At 40.0% G+C, this 27,987-nt stretch overlaps 1 protein-coding gene across 4 annotated transcripts; it reads right to left on the bottom strand.

Moving 5' to 3' along the window:
• Positions 1 to 996: 996 nt before the first annotated feature.
• LOC127654532 (myc box-dependent-interacting protein 1-like) lies at positions 997 to 26,284 on the bottom strand. Of its 4 annotated transcripts, XM_052141728.1 has the most exons (20): positions 26,047 to 26,284; positions 23,727 to 23,807; positions 23,542 to 23,596; positions 23,309 to 23,403; positions 22,586 to 22,681; positions 22,385 to 22,492; positions 22,120 to 22,212; positions 21,520 to 21,605; positions 20,790 to 20,865; positions 20,086 to 20,141; positions 19,840 to 19,884; positions 16,288 to 16,360; positions 15,577 to 15,699; positions 15,088 to 15,162; positions 14,874 to 14,891; positions 12,569 to 12,802; positions 12,207 to 12,260; positions 11,445 to 11,507; positions 11,235 to 11,336; positions 997 to 3,246 (listed from the first exon to the last, which is right to left on the bottom strand). In XM_052141728.1, exons 1-20 carry the CDS (start codon positions 26,131 to 26,133, stop codon positions 3,145 to 3,147), a joined length of 1,722 nt encoding a protein of 573 aa, XP_051997688.1. In that variant the 5' UTR covers positions 26,134 to 26,284; the 3' UTR covers positions 997 to 3,144. The 4 variants fall into 4 exon arrangements, with proteins under 4 accessions (XP_051997688.1, XP_051997691.1, XP_051997689.1 ...); XM_052141731.1 differs by lacking the exon at positions 12,569 to 12,802; XM_052141729.1 differs by lacking the exon at positions 14,874 to 14,891.
• Between the last annotated feature and the right edge of the window lie 1,703 nt (positions 26,285 to 27,987).

The raw sequence follows: 27,987 nt of genomic DNA, 5'->3' as shown, positions 1-27,987 counted from the left end.
GTTCCGCTTTTATCAGGGAACAGGGGTTACAGTTAAGTAACCCGTGATGTTCTTGCAAAACCGGAATACAAAAAGGATATGTTAGGCAGAAAGTTAATCACATCTTTTTTCCCCCACAATAAAAGCGAATGGTGACAGAGCCTAAAATTCTGCCTAGCATCTCCTTTTGTGTTCCACGGAACACAAACAAAGAGTTTTCTAAAAATATCTCAGCTCTGTAGATTCATATAATAGTAAGTGAATGGTGATCAGGCCTTTGAAGCTCCAAAAAGGAGATCATAAAAATTCATCATAAACATAATCCATCAGACTCCAGTGGTTTACTAATTGTCTTTAAAATGATCCAGTTGATTTTGGGTGAGAACAGACTGAAATGTAACAACATTTTCACTGTATTTCTTAATATTGCAGTCTCTAGGTACAATCATGATTTCAATCTTGCATATGCAGAGCACTAGATTGCGCTATAGGGAGTGTAATAGAGCTTGAAATAATGATCGCTAAGGAGATTGCTTTCAATATGTACAGTGAAAAAAATAAGTAATTTTTTGGTCTGTTCTCAGCCAAAACAAACTGGATTGCTTCAGAAGAAATTGACTGAACCACTGGAGTTGTATGGATTACTTTTATGCTGACTTTATCTCCTTTTTGGAGCTTCAAAAGCTTGATCACCATTCACTTGCATTTTATAGAGCTGAGATATTCTTCTAAAAATCTTTGTCTTCAGCAGAAGAACGACAGCCATAAACATCTTAGATGACATGAGGGTGAGTAAATGATGAGAGCATTTTCCTTTTTGGGTGAACTATCTCTTTAAAAATAGAAATAAATAAAATAATAGTCATGATGCACAAGTGATATCCCTGTGCTTGAACACACTGTTCAATTTTTAACAGGGCATTTCAATAATATAATTAAGACAGGTGTAAAACAAGCAGTGTATATGAATGTGACATCATTTGTACAAATAGTAAGAATATTTATGGTACACACACACACACACACACACACACAAAATTAAATAATACAGGATTAAATCCATGTTTATTAGCATTGGTGAGTGAGCAGGATACAGGATGTTAGAATGACTACACTCATGGCTTATAGTGCCTTAAAATGGCCCTGGTCTCTCAGTCCACCTCAGCAAGAAAACACCAAGTTACTACACACTAACACACTGCTCATGGATTTTAACATGCCCCTTTCACATTCACACTAATCACAGATATAGATATGTTCAGAGAATCTTTAGTGACGGAACTCAACAAAACGACACAATGTTAACAGCTACAAATGCAACATCACAACAACACTAGCAAATATTGTAATTGAGTTTAAGCACGGGCGGAGGATATGTCTTCTTCGTTTAATCAAGAGCTTGCACGAGAACTCAATAAAGATGCAGTGGCAGCTCTATATACAGATAACATTGATTTCCTAGTACAGGATACAAAAACCAGGTGTGCAAACAAACACGCACTCACGTGCTTCAAAACTAATGAAGCGCAACACCCCCCCAAGCTTGGGTCACATGACACGTCCAATTAGATAGAGATCAGGCGTAACAAAACAACAAGTTTTCATTCAGCGCAACAGACTGGTAAATTAATTTCTCTGTAACACCGGCTTACTTTTAAATAGTCCTTCCTTATAAATAGGCTCTGCTCTCGCTACTATGGGATTGATGGTAAATTCTGATTGCAACATTAAAAGAACACTGAGTAAAAGACCCCAGTTATAAGCCAGTGTTCATGGCACATAGACTCTCATTTGTCTCACAATATACAAAAATAAAAATATAAATACAGTGTAAGATTATGGAATTCATATTATGCATATTCTGAATAACTTTTGAGTGTTGCACCATATTAAAACTCACATTTGTGAGCATTAATATCCACCCCTTTTTTTCAAATCACAAAATGCCAATATCTCTGACATATGTTTATGAATACAATTGATAAAGAAATAAAGACCTGTGCAGACATTATTGCATTTCATGTTAAGAAGGAAGAGCATGTGACTACTTCTCCTTCACAGAATATAAACCCTTTTTCACTGAATGACAGACAGCCACATTATTTTTACATGATTCCATTTGCACAATGAAGTACAATAATAAACAGAGATATCTGGAATGGCTTTTTCAAAGACATCTGTGGCCAGTAATATTGTGTACTGTATACAGTAAAGCTGAGGGTTAGACACAGCACACAGGCTCATTAACATTTAACCTGAGCAAGTGTCCGGGGATAAATACGTCAGCGTCATTAGTGTCAACATTAACTGCATACTGTATGTTAAGGAATGAGTGCATAGTGAGAAGGACAATATACTCTATTACTATTATTAATAGAGTATATTAATATGCTCTATTAATATACTAAATATACTATATTAGAGTCTGCTTCCTTTTTACTTTTTAGTTTTTTACTGATTTAAACATGCAGGAACAATGGTGCTGGTAGATCTTTGACATTGAGTAGCCAAGTTCCATCTCCACAGAAGAGTGCTCAGCACTTGGTCTCAAAAGCACTGTTTCATACTGAAGGATTATGCAACTACGAGGGCAATTATTCACCACTTAAAAATAAATACTGTTTGTTTCCACCTGTGGCAGAACTATGGTTTGTTTAAGCAATATCATACATCATTAGCCCACATGGATAAGCAATTTCCTCAACATTTTGCTTTTCATTCAGAAATTGGATACGTAATTTAGAGACGTGACATTCAAACATTTTTACACAAAAAGTACATGGTTAGGAGTGCCTAGTCTAATCAAATTTACACCAAAGTACTAGACGATTTCCTAACTTTGGGTATGCAACTCACTGGCAGATGAAACAGCTTTCTCTACATCATAAAAGGCAAAACAAAGTAACAGAATGACACTTTTCTTTTGTCAAAGAATGGGGTTATCCAATTTCATACTGTCCTTACACCGTCACAAATTGGAGCCATGATGAGGACACCCAAAACAATGCAAACAACTTCCACAAACCTAACCAACAGATTGTGCAATTGTTGGTGTAGGACAGATTTTCCATATATGCATATTTATTGAAAGTTTAGAAGGTGGAATAAGGAGTAATAGAAACGGAGCAAGGGTTGAAGTGACACAGATCAGGCTGATGTCCGGGCTCACATTCTCTGGGTGAAATTTTCTGGAAAGACTCCTTTTTTTGCATGATCTTTAGACTTTATCCAGTCGGATTCTAAGATTCCCATTAACCACCCTTCATCCTGAAAACACACAATGCACACAATGCTTTATACCTTCATTTGGGTGATTCAGCACAAAAACAAAAATGTTCTTGACTTCAATGTAAAATCATCACATTTAATTAAAGAGGCTGCATTTATTTTTTTAATTTTAGAATACTTTTTCTAATTGCAGCCAAAAGTTTAAAGAAAACTATAAGTAAACCATTTGTAGTTTGATTTCCCAAAATTGCAATATTTCTCTGATGAGAGTCAGTGGGGCCAACATAGTAATATTGGCTCAACCAATGGCGTGGGTTTGGGGACTACATGCTTATTGAAAAATGGAGGACGAGGGGAGTGTTTGGGAAACCTGTTTGAAAACAATACTTTTTTCTAATCTGTTTTGTGCCCCTGGTGGTACAGAAATTACAACTGCATTTTTAATAAAAGGTTTGGTAATCAGTTTACAAAAGGAACCAGTTGGACTGTTACAAGCAGAAATAATACTGTAGCATTATACATTTGTTTAAAGAAATGTACAGCTCGATTTATAGTTTATGTAAAATGGCATATAACCAGTGTTGAGTGTAATCTTAGGGATGTCCTGATACTTATCTATTTTTTTTAAAAAGTTTTTCTGAATTCCACATCAACAGTTTTTTTTTATCATCAAAATCATGCTTAAATAAATTAATTATTTAAAAATGTAATCAAATGAAAATATTTTTCAATATATTATATAAAATTATATAATATAATATTCTATGTTGAAAATATTTCAATACTTGATACTTCAATTTCAGTACTTTTATACAAAATATCACAGCACAATCCAAAATACATCATTAGATTTATTTTTGTCAAATAAAGTGCTGCATAATAGAGCATTACAGATGTGAGATACTGCTTAAATATAAATATAATACAATTACTATTTATTTATTTATTATTAGTAGTATTACAGTCAATATTACATAACTATACATCTATTTCTGTCGTACTTTTTTTATTTAATTTGCGTTTTTATTTTGAAGTGTTTCTGTGTTGTTATGAAGGTCAGTCTGGAAAAGCCAGTTGCTACATGACTAAAAGTGATTATCAAACTGCAAAAGGCTGCTATTTAATAAAATAAATATGTACAATAGTCTGTATGTGCCTTGTGCTATAAAGTGAATTTGCGCTCATTTCACTATCACCTGCTACAAACTGAGGGTGCAATGGTCAGGATGTTTTTTCCATGTATGAGCCAAGGAGAACCTTCAGTGCTCACATTTGAAGCACAAAGAAAATCAATCCACCCATTCTCTAAACACAGTTGATAGCTATTTGGTTCATTAAATGAAGCTTAACATTGTCTTTGTGTTTGTTTTTGAGTTGCTACAGTATGTAATAGACTGGCATGTCTTAAGGTCAATATTAGATAAAAATGGCAACAACAAAATAACAGCTTTCTCTAGAAACTCGTAAGTGAATTATTGTTTTGAGGAATAAAGGCTATACGATGCTTGAAATTGCCAAAAAAGCTGAAGATTTCATGCAAATGTGTACACTACAGTCTTCAAAGACAAAGGACAACTGGCTCTAAGAAGGACAGAAAGAGATGTGGAAGTCCAGATGTACAACTAAACAAGAGGATAAGTACATCAGAGTCTCTAGTTTGAGAAACAGATGCCTCACATGTCCTCAGCTGACAGCTTCATTGAACTCTACCCGCTCAACACCAGTTTCATGTACAACAGTAAAGAGAAGACTCAGGGGTGCAGGCCTTATAGGAAGAATTGCAAAGAAATAGCCACTTTTGAATCAGTAAAACAAAAATAAAAGGTTAGAGTGAGCAAAGAAACACTGACATTGGACAACAGATAATTGGAAAAGAGTGTTATGGATCTTAACCCCATTAAGCTTTTGTGGGATCAGCTAGACTTTAAGGTGCGTGAGAAATGACCTATAAGACAGTCACATCTATGGCCAATGCTACAGGAATATGTCACCTGAGTATCTGGACAAACTGACTGCATATTTTTATGAGAACTCTTTGAAGTATTTTTCACGTTATTAATGTCCCGACTACACATTGTGATCAGTTGAATGCCACTTTGGTGAATAACTGTACCAATTTCTTTCCATAAGAGCAAATTCTGTACATTATTCCAAACTTTGAATGCCAATGTACAGCCAGTTTAGAGTCTCCAATTCAATTGACCTTCATGTCTTTGGATTGTGGTGGAAACCAGAGCACCCGGAGGAATCCCATGCAAACACGGGAAGAACACGCAAACTCCACACAGAAAGGCCCAGGTTGAACCAGTAATCGAACTGGGGACCTTCTATACTATAATTATAAATCTATACTTTACTATAATTCTAAAATTATAATTTATCAAAGCTTTTGCAGATAATAAAACATAACGTGATTTTAATTTGTGCACTGAATGTTTACAGATGGTATCAGTTTTTGGTATTATTTTAATGACATTTTAAAAGTACATAAGCACGGTATCGGACCCCATTCAGGTACAAGTATTGGTATCAGGACACCCCTATGTAATCCAATTACAAAGTAATTAGTTAATGTAATCTAATTACTTTTAGTAAAAAAAAATTGTGTAATGCATAACATTTTCAATTCCTGTAATTCACTTACAGTTACTGTTTTTCAATTAATTTAATCAATGAATTACTTTTAAGAACATTATAGGGTTATGATTATTTCTAATATATAATTTATCTAGAATACATGAATTATGGCCATGTGACCAGTTATTGGGAAGGACAAATGTGAGGTGCTGAATGGATGACTTGCGTATAAAAATGATCAAGGAAGAAATCGTTTGGTTACGTATGAAACCTCCGTTCCCCGAGGGAGGGAACAACACGTTGTGTCGGAGAAGCGACACTAGAGGTCTCTCTTGAGCGCCGATATTCACCTCTGACCTACTGAAAAGGGCCAATGAGAGTTGGCAGTCAGTATTTGCATACCCCGCCCCCGCATACGGGTATTTAAGCGGGGCAAATACAGAAGTTTAGTCGGGATTTTTCTGAGGAGCCGGAAATGGTCCGGCCACAACAGTGGCTCGGTTCAGCGACATGGCGGAGGAAAGACACAACGTGTCGTTCCCTCCCTCGGGAACGGAGTTTACATACGTAACCAAGCGTTCCCCTTCTGTCGCTCTCTCCACGTTGTGTCGGAGAAGCGACACTAGGGGACCCATTCCAATCTTGCCATGTGCTGAAGCGTGTAACGTGAACTGCCGATACAGAGGCGGGCAGGGATTCATCCAGTGCCACGCATCGTCTGTACCCGGCTGCACGTACCCTTCCCCAATGCCCCATACGAACATCGGGATCCGTCTAGTTACCCTGAGAGGGGAACAAGGCGATGTTTGCCAACATGGGAACGGGCCAGCCTGGCTGGGCCTCTTTTCTCTCTATGTTTCTCGCATAGAGCAATCACGGCCGGGACCCTTACACGCATATAGGGAAGGGGGTCTTACCCAGACCCTGCGGAGACCACACCCTTTTTCTTGGGGAGGAAAAGTGGTAGACACGTCACACGGCCGTCTTAGGGCTCGTGTGGAAAGTACGGTGCGGTGGTAGATCCAGCCACGAAAGGAGGGAGTTGCTACAGCACGGCGACCGGGGCAGCTGTAACTGCCTAAGGGAGACACGGGGGTCCGCTCGTAAGGGTACAGAACCGTGGAAATACACACAGGGGGAGTCCGAGCAGGAGGCCTTACCTACAGAGCACCTATACCAGTACAGGGTAGCCATCAGGGTACCCGCAGTGGCTTGGGTCGGCGAGTTCCTCCGCTGAACCGCGGACCCGGAGGGCTGGGGAGGAATCGACCAGGGTCCCGACTTCGGAGTGGGAGCCCTGGGAAAAAGGCGCACTACTTAACCTTGACGTCAGGAAAAGGGCGCTGGGCGCAAGCGATCCACCCAGCCGGTCGGTCTACGTGTTACCGAGTTCTACGGGCTCGGACCTGAGAAAACACGAGATGCAACCGACTCAACGCGGAGGTTGTAAAACCTCGCGAAGGTGTTGGGTGTTGCCAACCCTCGGCTCTACCGATGTCTGCTAGGGAGGTGCCCTTGGCCAGTGCCCACGAGGACGCAACACCCCTTGTTGAGTGAGCTTGGACCCGCAAGGGTAGGGGCACGGCCTGGGTGTGATAAGCCAGTGTGATGGTGTCGACAACCCAGTGGGCGAGCCTCTGTTTGGAGACGGCATTCCCTTTCTGCCATCCCCCAAAGCAGACAAAGAGCTGCTCAGAGCGTCTGGTGCTCTGTGTGCGGTCCAGGTAAATGCACAGGGCGCGCACTGGACATAGCAACGAAAGGGCTGGGTCTGCCTCCTCCCGGGGCAGCGCTTGCAGGTTCACTACCTTGGGCACATAGCCCGGTCGCGGTCTTAGGATCACAGACGTATCTGCCGGACCGAACTCCAGGCAAGTGTCGCTGACAGAGAACGTTTGCAGGTCCCCGACCCTCTTGATAGAGGCGAGCGCGATCAGCAAGCCATCTTAAGAGAGAGGGCCCTGAGTCCAATTGATTCAAGCGGCTCGAAGGGGGGTCTCTGGAGTCCTGCCAAGACTACCGAGAGATCCCAGGAGGGAACTAGGCCTGGCCGGGAGGGATTCAACCTCTGGGCGCCTCTCAGGAACCTGAGGATCAGGTCGTGCTTACCCAAAGACTTGCCGTCTACAGGATCGTGGTGGGCGGCAATGGCGGCAACATACACCTTGAGGGTGGACGGGGACAGCCTCCTGTCCAGCCTCTCCTGTAGGAACAGAAGCACTGACCTAATCGCGCATCTCTGCGGTTCTTCAGTTCGGGAAGAACACCAATCTGCGCACAAGGGCGTAAAGGTGCCTGGTAGAGGGGGCTCTGGCTTGGTTAATTGTATTCACAACGGTCACGGTAAGCCGGCTAGCTCTTCCGCATCCCATCCAGGGACCAGACGTGGAGGTTCCAGAGGTCTGGGCGCGGGTGCCAGAGCGTGCCCCGTCCCTGAGAGAGGAGGTCCTTTCTCAGGGGAATTTGCCAGGGAGGAGCTGTCGCGAGAAGTCTGAGTTCCGAGAACCAAGTCCGAGTGGGCCAGTAGGGGGCCACTATCGTGACTCGCTCCTCGTCCTCCCTGACCTTGCACAGCACCGGTGCAAGAAGGCTCACTGGGGGACATGCGTACTTGCGCAGCCCCGAGGGCCAGCTGTGAGCCAGCGCGTCTGTCCCAAGGGGAGCCTCTGTTAGGGCGTACCAGAGCGGGCAGTGGGAGGTTTCCTGGGAGGCAAACAGGTCTACCTGGGCCTTGTCGAACCGTTCCCAAATCAGCTGGACCGACTGGGGGTGAAGCCTCCACTCCCCGCCGGGCAGGTGTCGTCTTGATAGCGCGTCCGCTACGACGTTGAGCTTGCCGGGGATGTGAGTGGCACGCCACCACCGTGGTGCTGTCCGATCTCACGAGGACGTGTTTGTCCCGAACTAACGGGAGGAACTTCCTGAGGGCGAGAAGGATGGTCAGCAACTCCAGGCAGTTGATGTGCCAACGCAGCGGGGCCCTTTACCAACGGCCCGCTGCTGCGTGCCCACTGCACACGGCACCCCACCCGGACCAGGAGGCATCGGTTGTGATCAGAACGCGTCGGGACACCTGCTGCAGGGGCACTCTTGCCCGTAAAAAGCAGAGGTCTGTCCAGGGTCGGAGTGTTTTGAGGCAGGCGGGGGTAATCCTTACCCAATGCGTGCCGTGGGGCCATGCTTGTCTCGGGACTCGAGTCTGGAGCAAGTGCTGGAGTGGTCTCATATGCATCAACCCCAGCGGTGCGACCGCCGCGGAGGACGCCATATACCCCAGGAGCCTCTGGAAAAATTTTAGAGGGACCACTGTGCCTGGCTTGAAGGAAGCGAGGCAATCCAGCACCGACTGAGCACGCTCGCTCGTGAGACGTGCTGTCATTGAGACTGAGTCTAACTCCAACCTGAGAAAAGAGATGCTCTGAACCGGAGTGAGCTTGCTCTTTTCCCAGTTGACCTGAAGCCCCAAATGGCTGAGGTGCCGGAGCACCTGGTCTCTGCGGATGCCGGCTACTCGTAGCGGGGCAAGGGCCGCCTCTGCGACCTTCGTGAAGACACGAGGGGACAGAGACAGGCCGAAGGGGAGGACTTTGTACTGAAACGCCTGGCCGTCGAACGCGAACCGTAAGAACGTGGCAGAATTGAGACGTGGAAGTACGCGTCCTTCAGGTCTAATGCTGTGAACCAATCTAGATGCTGAACGCCAGCCAGAATATTTCTCTGCGTGAGCATTTTGAACGGGAGTTTTAACAAGGCCTGATTGAAAACTCGCAGGTCCAGGATTGGTCGTAAGCCGCCGCCTTTCTTGGGTACAATGAAGTAAGGGCTGTAGAAACCCTTCCTCATTTCGGTTGGAGGGACAGGCTCTACCGCGCCCTTGGCTAAGAGGGTTGCGATTTCCGTGTGCAGGGAACTGGCATGCTCGCCGTGTACTGCGGAAAAGCGGACGCCCCTGAAGGGGGGCGGGAGCCGGGCAAACTGAATTGCGTAACCGAGTCGAATGGTCCGGTGCAGCCAGCGTGATGCGTTGGGAAGCGAAAGAGGGGGTTCGTGAGACAGGGGGCGTGCGCCGCCTGCGGGGTGCTCGGCGCTGGGGCTGAGAGCTGGGCCCGGGTTGAGGCGGAGCAGGATCTGGTTTCTTCGCAGGGGGACGCCCTCGGCGGGCAGACGGGGCAGGGCCCGTAGCGGCAGGGCATGATGCTTGAGAGATGGCCTCCGTCTGCTTCTTCACCGCGGAGAACTGTTGGGCGAAGTCCTCGACGGTGTCGCCGAAAAGGCCAGTCTGAGAGACAGGTGCGTCCAGGAGGCGGTTCTTGTCGGCCTCACGCATCTCGACCAGATTGAGCCAAAGATGGCGTTCCTGGACAACTAGGGTGGCCATCGCCTGTCCGAGTGCCTGCGCTGTGGCCTTCATCGCTCTCAGGGTGAGGTCGGCCGCTGAGCGCAGTTCCTGCAGCACATCAGGATCAGGTCCACCCCCGTGCATGTTTCTGAGTGCTTTGGCCTGGTGGACTTGCAGGAGGGCCATCACATGCAGGGCGGAGGCAGCGCGTCCAGCCGCACTATAGGCCTTCGCGTTGAGCGAGGATGTTGTCCTACAGGGCTTGGATGGGAGTACGGGGCGGCCACGCCAGGAGGTAGGGCTACCGGGGCATAGATGGTACGCAACTGCCCTATCGACCTGGGGAATCGCCCCGTATCCGTGGCGCTCTCCGCCGTTGAGGGTGGTGAGAGTGGAGCGGGTGGCACCTAGACGGGTGACGTAGACGTCAGCTCGTCATGCACCTCCGGGAAAAACGGGACCGGGGGGATGCGAGGCCGCGAACGGCGCGCTGCCCCCAGGAACCAGTCATCCAACCGTGAAGGCTGTGTGGAGGATGGAGGGTTCCAATCCAACCCCACGCTTACGGCGGCCCGGGAAAGCATGTCAGACATCTGAGCGTCGGCCTCAGCCTGGGCCTGCTGGCCTGAAGGCGGCAGTCCATGGGAGTCCAGACAGACCATCGGCTCCGAATAAATTTTCTGACTAAACTTCCGTATTTGCCCCGCTTAAATACCCGTATGCGGGGGCGGGGTATGCAAATACTGACTGCCAACTCTCATTGGCCCTTTTCAATAGGTCAGAGGTGAATATCGGCGCTCAAGAGAGACCGATATTCACCTCTTCTCCGTTGCTTCTCCGACACAACGTGGAGAGAGCGACAGAAGGGGAAATAGACATTATTTGGAATTTGATGAGCGGAAAAGTGTTTTAGAAAGTAACTTAAAAGTAAAGTAAGTAGTAATGTGATTAATTTTCAATAAATTAATTAGTCAAGTAATATGATTACATTTTAGATAATTTTTCAAAATTTGTAATGGATTACTATTTTTAAGTAACTTAGCCAACACTGCATATAACACTTCTGAGATATTTTGGGTTAGTAAGGGTTAAAACGAAAGGCCACACTAACCTCATCATCTGGATTATCATAGTTCAACACCAACACCACTTCTCCTGCCTTCATCTCCAACTCATCAGAGTCATTGGCAGTGTAATCGTGCATTGCTTTCACCTATATTCACACAAATACAACTCTGGGTCACTTCTTTTGCTGAAAATTGTGATCAACATACATCAAAACAAAATTGTTAGTTAAATTAATGCATAATTTTGCACTCACTTTGAACAGGAAGGTTTCTGGCATCTCTACACTCTCTGTGCTCTTGGTGGTTGCCTCTGCCGGCTGGATTTTAAGTATAAATGCAAATATAACAACAGAAACACATATATGGATATGTGTATATATTATGGTGATATATGAAGAACTAGCAAAGGAACAAGAAAATGCAAGTGTGACCAAGTGTGTGTCAACCTGAAGAGGCCATGACTCTACCCTTCTGATCTGTAGGTCTGATCACCTACAGGGAATCTTCCTCCAATGTGCACAGTGACAAGTTTGTAGCTGCTCCTTCAATCTGCTAGAGGGAGTTCTAGCCTGAATACTAGTTCTGAGGAACCTTCAATAGTTTCAGGGTGTGTTCCATTCAGAAGTGATCATCCATATGCCCAATTCCCTTCTAAGACTTTGCCTTTTCAGTGAGCGTTTCACAGGGTTAAAAGGTGTGTGGACCCAAGATAACAGTCATTCTAAACTCACTTTACAATTCATTCTCAATGAAAATTATGTTTGGAATGACCCCACAGTATGGCCATCATGATTGTTCTCCCCTCAAAATGCCCTGCAAAGGCATCGTTTATATATATTTTTGACTTATCTCTTGCCTGGATCTAACTGCTTAGATTTAGTTGCCTAATTGTTCTGACTTGGTTTTGGATTCTGGCCTTTGGCTGTTCTTTAACTGCACTTTGGGTTTGTCTACTGTTCTTGTATTTAAAAATACATTTGTAAAATTTAAAATCTGAAAATCTGGAAGACACTTACAGTTTCAGCTTCTGTAGCAGCTTCAATTTCTGTAGCAGCTGTATTGTCTGTGGCCTGTAAAAGGGAAAGATTGGGGGATAAAGAAAGAGAGAGCCAATATAGAATGAGGAATGAGAGGGTGAAATATCAAGAGAGTTGAAAGAGAGAACAAAAAAGGTGCAAATTACACAGCTTTCTTTATAACATATCATGCCCAACTATATCTATTACAACTACAACTACTACTATTGCTACTACAGTACCACTGCCACCAGCATCCTCCTAAAAGCATCTTCTTGCTCCCATTCAGAGGCATCCATAGGAGGCATGCCTTCAGTCTAGCACACCTTTGCTCCTCTTATCTAGCTCTATGAGAATTGTACCTGTGCCCCATCATCGTCCCACCCCTGGGCCTGCTGGACAGAACCATTGTCATTCCCCTGCACAGGCTGAGAGGCATCATCCTCCCAGGTGGGATATGCGGGAGGAGCACGCACAGGTTGGCTACCACCATCATCCCAGGTAGCCTGGGAACCATCATCGCCCCAGCTAGAGCCCATAGGCTGGGTACCATCATCGTCCCATGTCTGGGGCACATCAGCTTCCTTTTCTGCTTGCTACATGTGGCAGGGGGGTAGGGTAAGTAGGGCAGTTGGGGTATGGTGAAGGGGGTGGGGGGTGGGGGGGTGGCATGTGGGAACCAGGAAAAGCATGACCAGGGATCATTCGGAGTGGAGGAAGAATGAGGAGCCAGAAAGATTGTAAAACACAGATGAGCATTTCTACTGCTGAACACAGTGTTGTCTGGAGGATGTGAAAAATGCAACATTAATATCATGGACAGTTAGTGCTAAAGCAAGACAGACAGACATTTACAACTTTACAGCTTATGCAGGACAGCTTGCAGTGAGAGGACATTTTATGGAATAGCTGTTTTGCAACTGTAGATTGATATCTCAAACTATTTGAATTTGTTTTCTCTGACCTTCAAGAAATTGGAATAACTTGACTATTATTCATAGAAGACATACAAGTATTTCAGAATTAGTTAAATAATTTAACCCTTTAAGCTCTTAGGGTGAATAATTTAAAGAAAAAATCTTATTTTGATGAATTAACTTTATATATATCAGCGAGTAAATAAGGTAGCTCTGAAAAACATTTGCTTTGTTTCCAATCATGTCACCTGTAACTGAGTACAATTTTGAATTGATCTGACAAAGCATTAATAGCATTAATAGGATTACATTAATAGCAAAAGTAATAGCATTACAAATATAATTTATCCTAGTGTCCAAAAACGTCTCTGTGGTGATGGGGGCATGGCTGAGCAACGTTGGCAGAGAGTGAGGCTGGGAGAGACAGAACGGTAAGGATTGACACCTGTGGGAAATCACCTCTAACAGCTGTTTTGTGTTTGCAGTGAGAGTGGAGAGGAATAAAAAGGCAATCCAGACCGCCGGAGGGAGTGAGAGAGAAACACACGCAGAAGAGATCATGTGTGTTATGCTGAAAAGCAGATCTTTGTATGCAAAATAAAACTTAAGTTGGATTGTTTATCCGGCTACTGGTTCCTCCTTTTGCGAATGACAACTAGAAGACTTGTTACTGGGGGAGGACCATCATGAATCAGTTGCAACTAAATTCATTTTTGAGATGCACATGTACTTCAGTCACAGTACTTTTATTCTCTTATGTTCATAATGTCGTGTTAAATGCTTATTTTATTTTATATTGTATAGTGTATATTGTTATTATAGTTTTTATTTTATTTGATTCACTACCTGGCAACTTATTTTAATTCTATCTTTATTGCTATTTGTTACCATTTTATTATTATTAATTGTCTTGTCATTATCTGTTTTGTGTATTAATGCTTTGGCATATTGTATGTAAACACAATCATGCCAATAAAGTTTTACTTTTAAATTGAAAATTGACTTGTCACAGTCTCCAAGTGTCCAAAAGCCTCTCCAAACAAATAAAACATTATAATTGTGCATAAGAACTAATTACACATGCAAATACAACAATGACTAAAGGTATGCTCTCTCTCCAAATCATGCAGGCATGAGTAACGAGATCTCATTCAGTTCCATTCTGTGTCATTTGAGCCATCTTTGAGTCTGTGTCATGTACTTGGCGCCATCTCCTGGTGACCATATGCAATTAGAGTGAACGATCCTCTCTGCCCATATTATGATGACTTCCACATCTGGTCGCACTGATCTGAATCCTAATATTATTGGTTTAGCATTCCATGATGCTGGACAACATACTAAATTATTTCCGATAAAATCATTTGATCCAGGAAAGCTAACGTGTTTTTAGCCAGATAGCATGTACTTTGTGTGGATTATCTAATGATCCATGCATACAATTACATTGGGTGTGGGCTTGTTTTAAAGATAATCACCTCGTCTACTTAATGGTATGTGATATTTAATTTTCTGTTTATTTTTTTATTAAATTATAAGCGAAAACGCAGTATAGGAGAAACACCTGTTTTACATGTAACATGTTCGTCAAAGACATATACTTAGATATTACTCGCTATATTTCAGTCTCGGCTCATTCAAGCTTAAAGGGTTAAAATAGCTAAGCTTGAGAATCCATTTGAATTACAAGAGAAGGTCATTTGCTGGTATCAACAACTTTGAGAGCAAACATATTCAAAAGTGCACTCACCCCCCATGAATCCCAAGTCTGCCAATAAGCAGATAAAGAATAATTAATGACTGGACAAGCCAGATGTGTCCATTTTACTAAGAGATATTGCACAATGAAATTCCATTGCTAATATCTAATCCAGTCTAAAAGTAAATATATCATCATTTTTACTGTACTGCAATTATACTGTTTATTATTTAATTGCTTTAATTATGCTTTAGTTGTGACAGACCTGTGCTGGGGTGGTGGCAGCCTGGAGTGAGTCCAGGTCCATATCCAGCAGATTAGCAGTGGCTGGAGCATCATACTGACACAAAAAAAGAGGAGAACAATAAAGATTTTTCCATAAGTGTTTCACAGTTAGCAGGTTCGCTCATGAACTGCAAAAGAGACTAGACTTTTACTCACTTTTAGCATATTAGAGTTTGATGTGGCATAAAACTCAATACTCTAAAGAGCATGTATAATACTGTATAATGAGAACACACATATGTTGAGTGAAATTGCCTTATTCACAAAAGATGCAATGCTGCCTTAGATTTTAGGTATCTTAAAAGATAGTATCACATTTTTTGGCTTAGCAACATAGCTAAAATGTGTGATTATTTGAACAAAATGTGTGACTGTCAAGCAAAACATTTTTAAGAGGTAGCCATAATTATAAGTCATGCACTCATGGTATCTTTATATATAGCAGCATTAGCCTAGAAATCCTGCTGACCTGTGTTGGTGAGGTGACACTGATGTTTGGAGTGGCAGCCTCTTCAAAGAGATTGATAATGCTTTCCTGCTTCAGGTCCTTTGATGGAGTAACTTTAGGAGGTGGAGGAACAACAGGCCTTAGCTGGAAACACATAAAAAGTGCAATGGAGGTGAATGTTGTTGATGCTAACACAGAGAGTGATGAGAAATAACTGTAAGCTCACTGGTGCAAGCACAGTTATTGTTTACTGCAACAAAATTCCAGCTGAATGCGTATACACCTCACACTGCTGATGTTGCTCCCATTCAGACCAAAATGAGTGGATTTCTTGAATTAGAGCTAAATGAAAAGGCACAGTGAACACTCCACTGGTCTAGTACAGTATATTTACATTTACATTTATGCATTTGGCAGACACTTTTATCCAAAGCGACTTACAGTGCACTTATTACAGGGACAATCCCCCTGGAGCAATCTGGAGTTAAGTGCCTTGCTCAAGGACACAATGATGTTGGCTGTGGGGCTTGAACCAACGTCCTTCTGATTACCAGATTACCAGTTATGTGCTTAGACCACTAAACCACCACCACTCCAAAGTATATGGTGTGTTTTGGCTCATGTGGTCACAGGATCTCCTCAATAGACATAAGTTTTGCTCAGCAAGAACAAAAATTTGAGGGAACTCTGATTGTAACTATATCACCAGTGATTTATAAACACATACATTACCTTAGATGGTGATTTTGGAATTGCCGGTGGTCCTCCTGGGCTCAAAGTGTGATTGGCATCTTGTGGTCTGTCACTGAAGCACAAATTACAGATACTAATCTTAATACAGTAACATGTTCATGAAGTGGGATCAATCCAAGCACACCTAACTGGTGTGTACCAGAAGCCTAACTGAGACACATCCAAGCAAGAACTGCATAGTAACTACAGTGGGGATAGTATCAAACATAACAATATTCATGCAGACCCAGACAAAGTTGCTATCTGGGGAAGCAAATTTTTACTCATGCAGTGATCTCAAACAGACTGGGAAGGTATCATCTAAAACAGTGATTCCCAACCGGGGTATGTAAGAAGGTTCTAGGGGTACGTGAAAAGAATTGGATTTTGCTATGTTGAACATAACAAAATGACATTTATGGCTTAAAATAAAAATAATAAAATTAGGGATGGGTAAAAATATCGATTTTTAATTAATCGTAATCTTCATTTGACCAGTCCCAATAGCTCTTGTTCTACATATCAATCCCTGCGTATCACTTTGCATTCTATCCATCCAAAATATATGTGAGATGAGAATTAGTGTGTCTCAAATAATTGTATGTGTAAAAAGATATGCAAAAGTTACCCGATTTGTTTACTATTTGTGCTAGATATCAAAATGTTATATTCATTTTCGGTTAATATTGCCCATAATACTTTGCTCGATGGAAACTTTGCTTCTGAACTACAATTGTAAAATAAAGAAAACTACAAACATGGCGGCAGTAAAACTGACGGTGCAACTCAGTGAAATCAAAATGAAAGTTTTGTTGCGTATAGTCCATATCTTTTAGCTTTAAAGTCCTCTAAATTATAGTGTTACTTGTAAAAGTCAACAAAATCCATTTTCAGAAGATATAAGCATTTAGAATCTGCAGTATCTCTGCTCTGGCTAAAAAGACTCAGGAACAACCATGATGTCACAAAGAGGATGAGAAACCTTTTCTAATCAGGTGCTTTCTATAACGAGAACACACACTCCCCCTACAACTGTTCATTCTGATCGACTCATGAAATTGCAAAAGATCAACTGCTCTACTTACACAGAGAACAGAAAAGTGTTTAAGTTATTAATAATCATTATCATCTTACCTGCACGCTTATATTTCCACCTAATATATTTTTATTGCTTATTGTGTATGCTGCTGTATTTTTTTAAAGAGATCTTTCTTAAAAATAATAAATAGTCTGTTCTCATTAAATTTTTTTCCATTTCATTTGTCACTGAAATATAGCAAAGGCCAGATTCTCTTTCAATGGTCTGTTGTAATGATGTAATCGTAATGTGACGTTGCGAAAGATAAAAATAACAAAGTTATTCACCACAGTGTCATGCAAATGATCTATCTTTCCGATTTGGAGTAGGATTCAAGATGTGGTAAATAATCCTAGATTTTCACCTGATGTATCGCAAGATAACATTGTCAACGCAATCATTTATTTACTGTTAAATGTGTTATATTTAATCTGCAACACATTTTGAACTACTCACATTTAATGAAGATAACAATAGCAAATTATATCAGATTGGCATTAAATACACATTACATCATGCATCATATGTAAAAACAACAGCTAATCATGACAGATCATCAACAACGCACTGCTTCTTCTACGATAGGAAGCGTAAATAAATTGGAATGAGAAATAATGAATGAATGATAGTCAAAATTAAATAAGGAACAATTATGTCATAATAACTGTAACAGGATGATTGACAGGTCAGTGTATGGTGACAGGATGCATGTAACTATGATTGACAGTTCAGTGTGTGGTGACAGGATGCATGAAATTATGCATCAAAGAGGTCTGTGGTTTCAAGATGCAATTGTATGGTGTGATAGTATGTATGACTACTTGCACACTCTTTTGCTACACATTCAAAAGTGTGTACTTTTCCATAGCAAATAAGTTGATACTTTAAGGGCGTAGTATAAGTAGGCCAATCGTTATGCAGCAAAATAGTACAAATTATGCATGTAAACAATAAACATGTAATAAAACATATGTATGCAATATATCATGCAATTCCAAGAATTCATATTTATTTGAATTTAACAACCTAAAATGTGACCAAAATTATGAAATAATTCTGATAAAATAAAATTTGTAAAATTTATATTTCGTAATGTACCAAGTTAGAAGGTCCCCTGTATAAGTAACAGCATTAGCAAAGAGATAAATTCTTTCCTATTTAGGTGAAATGGACATTATAACTAAAATATACTTAAAATATTATTGATTATAATTAGTGCTACCAGTCGATTAAAAATTGTAATCACAATTAATCACATAATTGTTTTAGTTAATCGTGATTAATCACACATTTTGAAAGAGCTGAAATTTTACAATATTTATACTTCTTTTCTTGTAAAAATGTATTTACTTTCATCTTAGAAAGATAACAAAACCAGAGATAGCAATATAATGCTATTAATATTTTTCAAACGAAGCCTTCCACAATATCAAGGCAATGCACTAAAATATCACTCATTCAAGTCACATTAAACGTTTCCCAAAGTCTAATTGAAAGAGCTTGTCCCCAAATAGGTTGCATATTCATTGCAATGGGTATTAAATCTCTTAAACTCTCATCATCCACAATATTAATCTGTCGGTAGACTGTAGCTTTGTTACAGCAATCGTGAAGCTGCGTTCATGATTCGTGTCAGCGCTTTGAGCACCGCTTTGAACTCACCATGAAAAATACTTGATTCACAAGTCCCATCTGGGCTTGTTTTGTACAACAAATAGAGCTAAGAGCTCCTTTCTCGATCATTTTTATCATTGACAGAGAAGTGCTGTCAGATATTCTTTTATTTAATTAAATAACAACCTCTATCATTGGAGAGAGCGTAACGGTCAACTTTAGTGTGTTATGACAAAACAGCCCAAAGAATGTCTATGGGACCATCACGTTATGCTATTTTATGCTAAGCTTGTAGGCTCATCTTGGTAGAAGGGCTCTGGTGTGTGTGTGCGTGTCAGTGTAATGTCTCCGGTTGGACACATTACAAAGTTACCACCCTTCACACCAGTATTTATGCTGTATTAACGATAAACACGTTAATCACGATTAAGAAAAATGAACGTGTTAAACTTTTTAAATTAATCGCATGCATTAACTCGTTTATAATAATGATAATGTTAAATGATATAATCTTTGCTCCATATCTTTGGTTTTGTGTCAGTGAAGGGGTACTTTAGCATTACTGACTGTGCTGTGTGGGTACTTACAGCAGTAATGGTTGGGAAACACTGATCTAAAACACACAATGGCAGAATGCAACACTATTGCTGGTTAATTACTGTGTAGCACCTACAGGCTCAGGGCTGCAGGCGGCATTGACAAAGATTCTGTATTGCACATGACAACCCTTGCCTAAATGGGTAGCACTTGATGGTGCACAAAAGCTTAAGTAACAGGGAATGCATAGACACACACAAGCAGACACACACTCACACACAAACCCTCAAACACACAGAGCACTGCAGGGATACCGCTGTTACCTCTTCTGAGCTGCTGATGTCCTCACCCTTTGGCTACCTGTTTTTCTGTGAGAGTTGTGTTGGGGTTTGTTCATTTATTTATTGTTATTTATTATGTGTAGTGTAATTACAGTATAATATACTAATAATAGCCATATGCACATCCGGTTTATACATCTTTCTAAACAGCATTGACAGGATTAGACTGCATATTACTGACAATGTACATATTACTGTACATTGTGTATATTCGTAAATGTGTCTGACCTGGACATGTCTTGATTTTCTAACTTCTCCAGAGTATCATTTAAATTCTGACTGATCTGTAAGAAAGAAAATAAATGAAAAAGGACAATGTGTTAGACTTCTTTCATTTCAGTTATTTTCTTCATATTTTGCCATCAGTAATATACAGTATTTTCATACTTTTAGAGAATTTTTTACTCTTTCAAGAAAATATTATATATATATTTGGAATGCCCAATTCCCACTACTTAGCAGGTCCTCATGGCGGTGCGGTTACTCACCTCAATCCGGGTGGCAGAGGACAAGTCTCAGTTGCCTCCACTTCTGAGATTGTCAATCAGTATATCTTATCACGTGGCTCGTTGTGCATGACACCGCAGAGACTCCCAGCATGTGGAGCCTCGTGCTACTCTCTGCGATCCACAGTCAACTTACCACGTGCCCCATTGAGAGCGAGAACCCCTAATCGTGACCACGAGTAGGTTACCCCATGTGACTCTACCCTCCCTAGCAACAGGGCCAATTTGATTGCTTAGGAGACCTGGCTAGAGTCACTCAGCACGCCCTGGATTCGAACTTGAGACTCCAGGGGTGGTATTCAGCGTCAATACTCACTGAGCTACTCAAGCCACAAGAAAATATTGTTATTATATTATAAAAAATTATATTAGATATACATTTTTATTCAAAACTTTGCCATAAAATTATTATTTGCAACACCTTACTTTGCCCATTTCTCTGTGAAACTTCTCCTCTAGACCAGCCACACTCTGAAATGTGTTCACATAAAATCCAACACGACTGGAAGAGAGCAGATACAATATCAGCCCTCAATAAAGCAACAGAACATGCAGTCCCAGACTAATGGCCCATCTTATGCATACTGCACACAAAAATAGCAAGGGCCAATCTGATTACAGAGGTTTTTAACACATTTGACAAGATAAGTGCTTAAGAGGAAGAACTTTTTGCAATAGTATGTGATGTTCATGGCACTGAATCTTTGAAAGATATTCAGAATTATGTTTGAGGGACTTTGTAGCAAGTAAACAGTTTATTATGCTTTGTTTTTAGAGTCATGTCTGTGAAATAATCAGTACTTATTACTGATGGGTGCACAGAGATACTGACAATGAAGGATACACACATTTTCCAGTAATTTATTTGGTGTTGTCTGTGAAACCATTCAATGAGACTGTTACACAATTATTTGATTGTGTTTCAGCTTTATTGCACAGTAGTCTATTATTGTATAATTATAGATTTCAGATTTGCAATCCCCTAAATATCACATAAATCAAATATACACTTGTGTCTTCTGAGCAAGAATAAGCTATGTGGACAATATGAACTGCACTTTACACCACTAGTCAAAAGTCTGGCTCTGTGGGACAGCAGACATATGTCATTTAATTCTCCATATTGTTTAATCAACAGTATAATATAGAACTATACCTGTTCCACAATGATGGCAGTTCCTCTTGCAAATCTATATTGATCTCCTCAAACACCTTCTGTGCCCTCTCCAACTCTTCCTCTGCCTATTAACACAAACACATACAAAACATCATAATATGAAATGGACTGCACCTAATCTTATTTCAACTGGTTTCAGCTGTTGAAACCATTTGACCTAAATTGCACTACAAAACAAGCCCTGTTTCCTGTCATATTTTTAGTCCAAAAATGCAAGGACATTCATTTCATTTTTACCTTTATTTATAAAATACTGTCCAGTTAACATTCTGAATATACAGGGTCCCACTTTATATTAGGTGTTTTAACTACCATGTACTAACATTAAAATGTATATATACAATGTATTTATTATGTACTATATGCTGCTGCTAATGAGGTTGAGGTATGGGTAGGTTTAGGGTTTACGGTAAGGGTTGGGGTTGGGGTTGGGGTTGGTGTTTAGATTGGGGTTAGGTTTAGGGGTAAGGTAAACAGTGTAACTACAGATGTAACTAAATGCAGGTACTTCAATGTAAGTACAATGCAACAACACAGATACATTATAAGTACATAGTAGTAATAGTAATGGTTTGTCACCTGACTCCTGGAGAGGCTGGTCTGTGCCACGTTATGGGCTGACAGAATACCCTGAGCCCAGCCTGGAGCGGCCCTTTCCAGCAGAGAAGCAGGCTACATATAGAACAAGAGAGGCCATGAAAAATACATTTAACTCATACATGCACAAATATGCACGGACTACAGGGTCAAAAAAACAAACAAAAACCCCATTCAAATACAAAATGGCTGTGAGAAATCACATTGGAACATTTTTGAAAACTGAACTTTTCTGTCCAGTGTTTACCTTGGTGATCTTATTACCCTCCTTTTTCTTGCCTTTGTTTACCCCGGCAAAATTGTGACGGGCACTGTCAAAGTCCACCAGCTTCCGGTCTCGCTTTGAAATACGGGCCTGCAAACAACATACAGATATTAAATAGAAAGATCATAGCATTTAATATAATAACAGTACGCTAACAAGATTATTTTATCCTGATCTCAGTACCTTGATATCAGGGAACTGGCCCAGGTAAGTGTCCATGGATATAAGCGCATGATCCACCAGTTTCTGATGGAAGTCTGTCCAGAGAAGGTCTGAGTCCTATTATACACATACAAGATTAGAGACTAGAGATCAGGATGGTACAAAACTGTTATTAATACATTCAAATGCAAACCCACACACACGTACAGAAACACATCTAACTAGAGCAGCTCAATTATCCTTAATTTTGTACAGCTATTTAGGATGGAAACTAATTCTAGATCAATAATGCTTGTTTTGTACTTTAATGTAATTACAGTGCTGTAAAACTCTATTGCATTTACATGAATATTATCTACATACTGTATAAGACTTAACTATGCAGATTAACATGAATCTAAATACTGTAAATTAAAACCCCTTGAATTACCGCCCATCTGTTTCCCCACTTCTATAATGCATTTCTAACATTCCTTTCAAAGAAAGAAGAGATCAAGAAAAATTATGGAACATGGCACAACTTTATTTTCAGTAATGGAAACATGGTAAAATCACATTTAAAATGGGTAAAATGGGAGTGAATTAGAAATGAAAAATGTAGTTACAAGAGAAAGAAAAAATACAATTTTTCTTTTCTTTTTTTAAGTGCATATTTGGACCAAATAGGCTTCCATTTTCCCCTAAAGTGCTCTGAGACCTTAAAGCACATTATTCTCGGAAAATGACATATGAATCAAAAATAACCTCGAAGATGGAGTCCACATCCTTTCTGCCATACCAATCAGTCTCATACATGTCATCCAGGCACTCGTAGAGATGTCTAGAAGACTCGTGCATGGCTAGGGGAAACCAAGAAAAAAGGATCAGCGAGAGAAGAAGAAAACAAAAAAGTATGAAAACAATCCAATTTGTTTAAGTGCAGTTCATTCTGTACTTACTGTATTTATGTGTATATTTGAGCCAATTAATAATCTCACCTTTCACAGCTGTCAAATAGGCTCGAAGATCTTTCTGCAGTTTGGAACCCTCAACCTATGTGAGCACATTGCAAAATGGACACCAAGGGCATAAAATAGGAAGGGCCTTTAATGCTTAGGCTATATTGCTTCAGAACTGGGAAACAATTATTAAAACATACATAAATAAAAAATAAAAAACTCACCAGCTGTTTGTTAAAGTTAATCACACCCTCTTCAAATGCCAGGTCTTTAGTCTCATCGGCTTTGCCAAGCTTTTGGAGAACCTGAAGAAAGATCATCATATTATTGCATATATTCGTCCAATATTGTGAAAAAGAAAAATACAAAGAAACACATCTTATGGCTTGATATTTCTTAAGTATGTTTAGTAGTGTTAGAAAGGCTGTTTTTAAAAGGTTGACTTAAAGAACAGAAGATGAAAACATGTTGTTTGGAATGGATAATTATAAACCACAACCCAACTGCACTTACACAGAGAGAGTTTTTCTTTTCAAGAGAAATCCTAGGTATCTATATAATCTCCGACATAAATGAATGATCTGCATTATTTAAGACTAGTAACTGCACATCTGCACAGATCATATAGAATAGTATCAATGTGCTATGACTTCCTTAAGTGACATTTAACTACATACTTCATTAGTTACCTACACAATATGGATAACAATTATTAACAAGAATTTAGATAGTCTTTAATTATTTGGTGCGTGGCCCTAATTTAACGGGATAGTGTACCCCCAAAATAAAGATTCTCTCATCATTTACTCACTCTCATACCATCCCAGATGTATATGACTTTCTTTCTTCTGCTGAACACAAACAAAGATATTTAGAAAAAAAACTTTCAAGCTCCAAAAATCAAATAAAGGCAGCATAAAAGTAATCCAAAAAACTAGTGGTTTAATCCACATCTTCAGAAGCAATATGATGGCATGGGTGAGAACATTAATAATATTTCTTTATTTTTACTATAAATCTCTATTTTCACTTTCACATTCTGAAATTGAAAGTGAAAGTGGAGATTTACAGTAAAAATGGTTTGAAATATTGATCTGTTTGAGTGATTGCATTCCTTCAAAAGACACATATTAAACAACTGGTGTCATTTGGATTACATTTATGCTGCCTTTATGTGATTTGTTAAGCTTTAAAGGTCTGATCACCATTCACATGCATTGTATCGACCAAGAGAGCTGAGATATTCTTCTGAAGAACTTTGTTTGTGTTCTGCAGAAGACAGAAAGTCATGCACATCTGGGATGGCATGAAAGTGAGTAAATGATGAGAGAATTTTTTGTATGAACTATCCCTTTAAGAGCAGCTGTAGAGCAGTACTCACCTCAAATTGCATAAATATGTTGTAAAGTATTGCTGTAAAATTTATAAACCACCGTCTTTTGTTATACCTTGCATACATCATACATTTGCATAATTTTCCTAAATACTGCACTGACCTTATAGTGATAGTTTACTCAAAAATTACAAATTCTGTAATCAGTTCCTCAATGCAAGACTTTCTTTCATCCATGGAACACAAAAGGAAATATAAACATTTCCCTAATGTTAGTGTGTGGTTCCCATTTGTTTGTTTTTTTTGTTTGTTTTATACCTAATGAACATAATTGTGAGTTAGTTAAGCAGAATGTTAGCCACAGTCGTAACACTTTCACTGTATGGAGGAAAACAAAATTATACAATGAAAGTGAACAGTGGCTAACATTCTGGCATTCATCTGCAATAATCTCCTTTTGAGTTCCAAGAAAGACAGAAAGCCATTCGGGGTTGGAACAACATGAGGTTGAGTAATCTATGACAGAATTGTCATTATTGGATGAATAATCCCTTTAAATATCCTCTTATTATGATTATGTTTTTCAGTCGAGAGCTTTAAAAGACACGTATGGCAAAGCGCGTGACAAAAAGAAAGCTCAGCTAAAGTATTCCCAAGAAACGTCCTGAAGTGTTTGCAAATGTGACAGTCGCTCATTACTGTCAGGACGCAGCACCAGTTGAAAATGTGATGAAGGATCAGGGCCAACAGCAGTGCGCGATGCAGCTGCGCTCACCTGAATATTCGCTCAGTGCAAACGTTCAGAGGCATTCAATGCATTGGTTTAAGCCTAAAATAAATCTAGAGTTGACCATTGTGGTATTCAAGCGTCAAATGAACGCACATATCGGCGTACAAAACGCGCAGCTTTTCTGCTTGCTTCCAAATACCCATTTCGCTGCAATTAAGTAAACAGCGAGCTCGCGCACATTTTTGAATCTGTTAATTCAGTAAAACAACTAATTCAATGTATTCTAGTGTAAAGATGTGTTTGCTATTCAATATGTGAATGAGCCATCGAGATATTTTACTCATTGCACAATTTAAAACATCATGATAAGCACGATACAACGACAGCAAGAGAGATAACGCTGAGATCAGTGCTAACAGAAACGATGGCAGCACTGAATACCATAATGCTGTGTTTTACTATAATGGCTGAAATGTCTTACCTTTTCCTGAGCCCTGGTAATTTTTTTCTGTACATTACTCGCTATTTTTCCTGCGGAAACCCCTTTCCCCATCGGTAATTCAGCCATCTTTATCCTTTTTTATTTTGTTGTTTGCAAGTAACCGTTCAAATAAGCATTTATAAAAAATAACAATAATAATAATTCAACACAGTACTGCTTGCCACGATGTGGGTGCATTAAATGATAGGCCTATAATATTCGCCTGTGGAATAGAATGAACCTGCACAAGCGCACACAGAAGACAGATGATCATTGACCAATGACAATAGCGCAGTCTTAAAGAGACAGTACACGATTTGTCATGTCACGCCACGGAGGGCGAAGCCGTAACCCAACACTAATTTACTAATTTGTACTTAAATGCTGTCGATTTTACAATGGTATTACAGTGACATGTATAATATGAGGTCAGGTCATAGACCTTATTAAGAGTAGCGCCACATTATAGCCACACAGTCTATACATAGTTTCAAACTGTTGTTTGAAGCAGTGTTGACAGTTCAGCTTTATTCAGTTACTAGAAGAAATAAAACTCAAGAAAACACGAAACGTGAAAATTGGTTCATAACTTATAACTTAATACAGTAGGGTACAATGGGCTAAAGGCACACCTGAAAGAATATATCTGCTTTTATTCTGATCACACAATGTATCGAGAAAACGTATTGAATATTGATGGAGCAACATAATTTGTGTGGAAATAAAAAATAATGAAAGTTTGTTTTGATTAAAATTATTATTATTAATAATAATATTATTAAAAAGGTGGAGAGGGAGCCTTTTTGGCCTTTTACTTGGGGTAAAAGTCTCCAACATTTGGGGTAAAAGGCACCCACATTAGGGGTAAATGCACCCACATTAAACGAAAAAGGCACCAACATTTGGGCTAAAAGTAATCCCACATTTGGGGTAAAAGGCACCCACAATTGGGGTAAAAGTGCTCCCACATTTGGGGTAAAAGGCACCCACATTTGGGCTAAAAGGCACCCACATTTGGGCTAAAAGGCTCCCACATTTGGGGTAAAAGGCTCCCAGGGGGGTTAAAGTGATATTGTGTAAATAATAGTTATAAGGGAAAATGTATCAACTTAAGCAAATACTTTTAAGATTTTAAATTTTTTTTGTAACAAATTAAAATAATACTTATTCAAAAGAACCACTTCTGGAAAAGGGTTAACCACTTCCTGTTCATTTCAAAAACATTTGGTATTTCATAACATCTGGGGTATTATATAAACAAATTAATCTCCGTTGTGATTGGATCACGTCAAGATTTTATTGGACAGTTTATTATAATAATAATTATTATTATTATTAATATTGTTATTTATTTATTTAATCATTTAATTTTGTCTCAAACTAAATGTAATCATTTCAGAGATTCTCAATGCTATCTACATTTTCAACATTTTAAAAATGATTAAATAATAGATCAAATTACCTCAAGATCTATCTGTAGATACTACATGCAATGATTTTATTGATCAGGAATATTTTGCAGTGTATTGTGACAAACAGGTGTTAAGGGAAGTATCATGGTAATTTTTGTTTTTAGTGTTTTGGGAGAAAATAAAATCAAGTGTCTTTTACCTCGGGGGCTTTTAGCCATGTTGTAACCTACAGTGTTTGCCATTGTACAGACTGTAAGTCTATCCCTTACAGCCTGCTTCTCATTCTTGTCAAAACTTAAATATGGCCCTACTCCGAATAAAGTCTAATGTTCACCATGCTAATTCTTATAGAACTGTATTACGTACCTGAAATTCTGAAAATAGTTTATTGGAACAGTAAAAATTAGGGATTGTTACTTCAAGCTGTGCCGTAAACAAACTTTTAAAGTGGGCTCACTCTTTTGCTTTAGTAGTCTATTTAAATCAGTCATATGTCCTTTTAATACATGAAAAAGAAAGAAAAAAGGGA

The sequence above is a fragment of the Xyrauchen texanus genome, chromosome 14 (genome assembly GCF_025860055.1).
Source record: "Xyrauchen texanus isolate HMW12.3.18 chromosome 14, RBS_HiC_50CHRs, whole genome shotgun sequence".
NCBI classification, from domain to species: domain Eukaryota; kingdom Metazoa; phylum Chordata; class Actinopteri; order Cypriniformes; family Catostomidae; genus Xyrauchen; species Xyrauchen texanus.
The sequence above is the reverse complement of the archived record's forward strand: the minus strand, read 5'-3'. Positions and strand labels throughout refer to the sequence as shown.

Excerpts from the sequence above, each read along its gene's own strand:
- LOC127654532 (XM_052141728.1), bottom strand. The coding sequence starts at position 26,133 with ATGGCTGAATTACCGATGGGGAAAGGGGTTTCCGCAGGAAAAATAGCG. Across the intron at positions 15,700-16,287 it reads TTCCAAAATCACCATCTAAG|CTAAGGCCTGTTGTTCCTCC; the intron begins GTAATGTATGTG and ends ATGTGTTTCCAG. Across the intron at positions 15,163-15,576 it reads GTGTCACCTCACCAACACAG|TATGATGCTCCAGCCACTGC; the intron begins GTCAGCAGGATT and ends TTTTTGTGTCAG.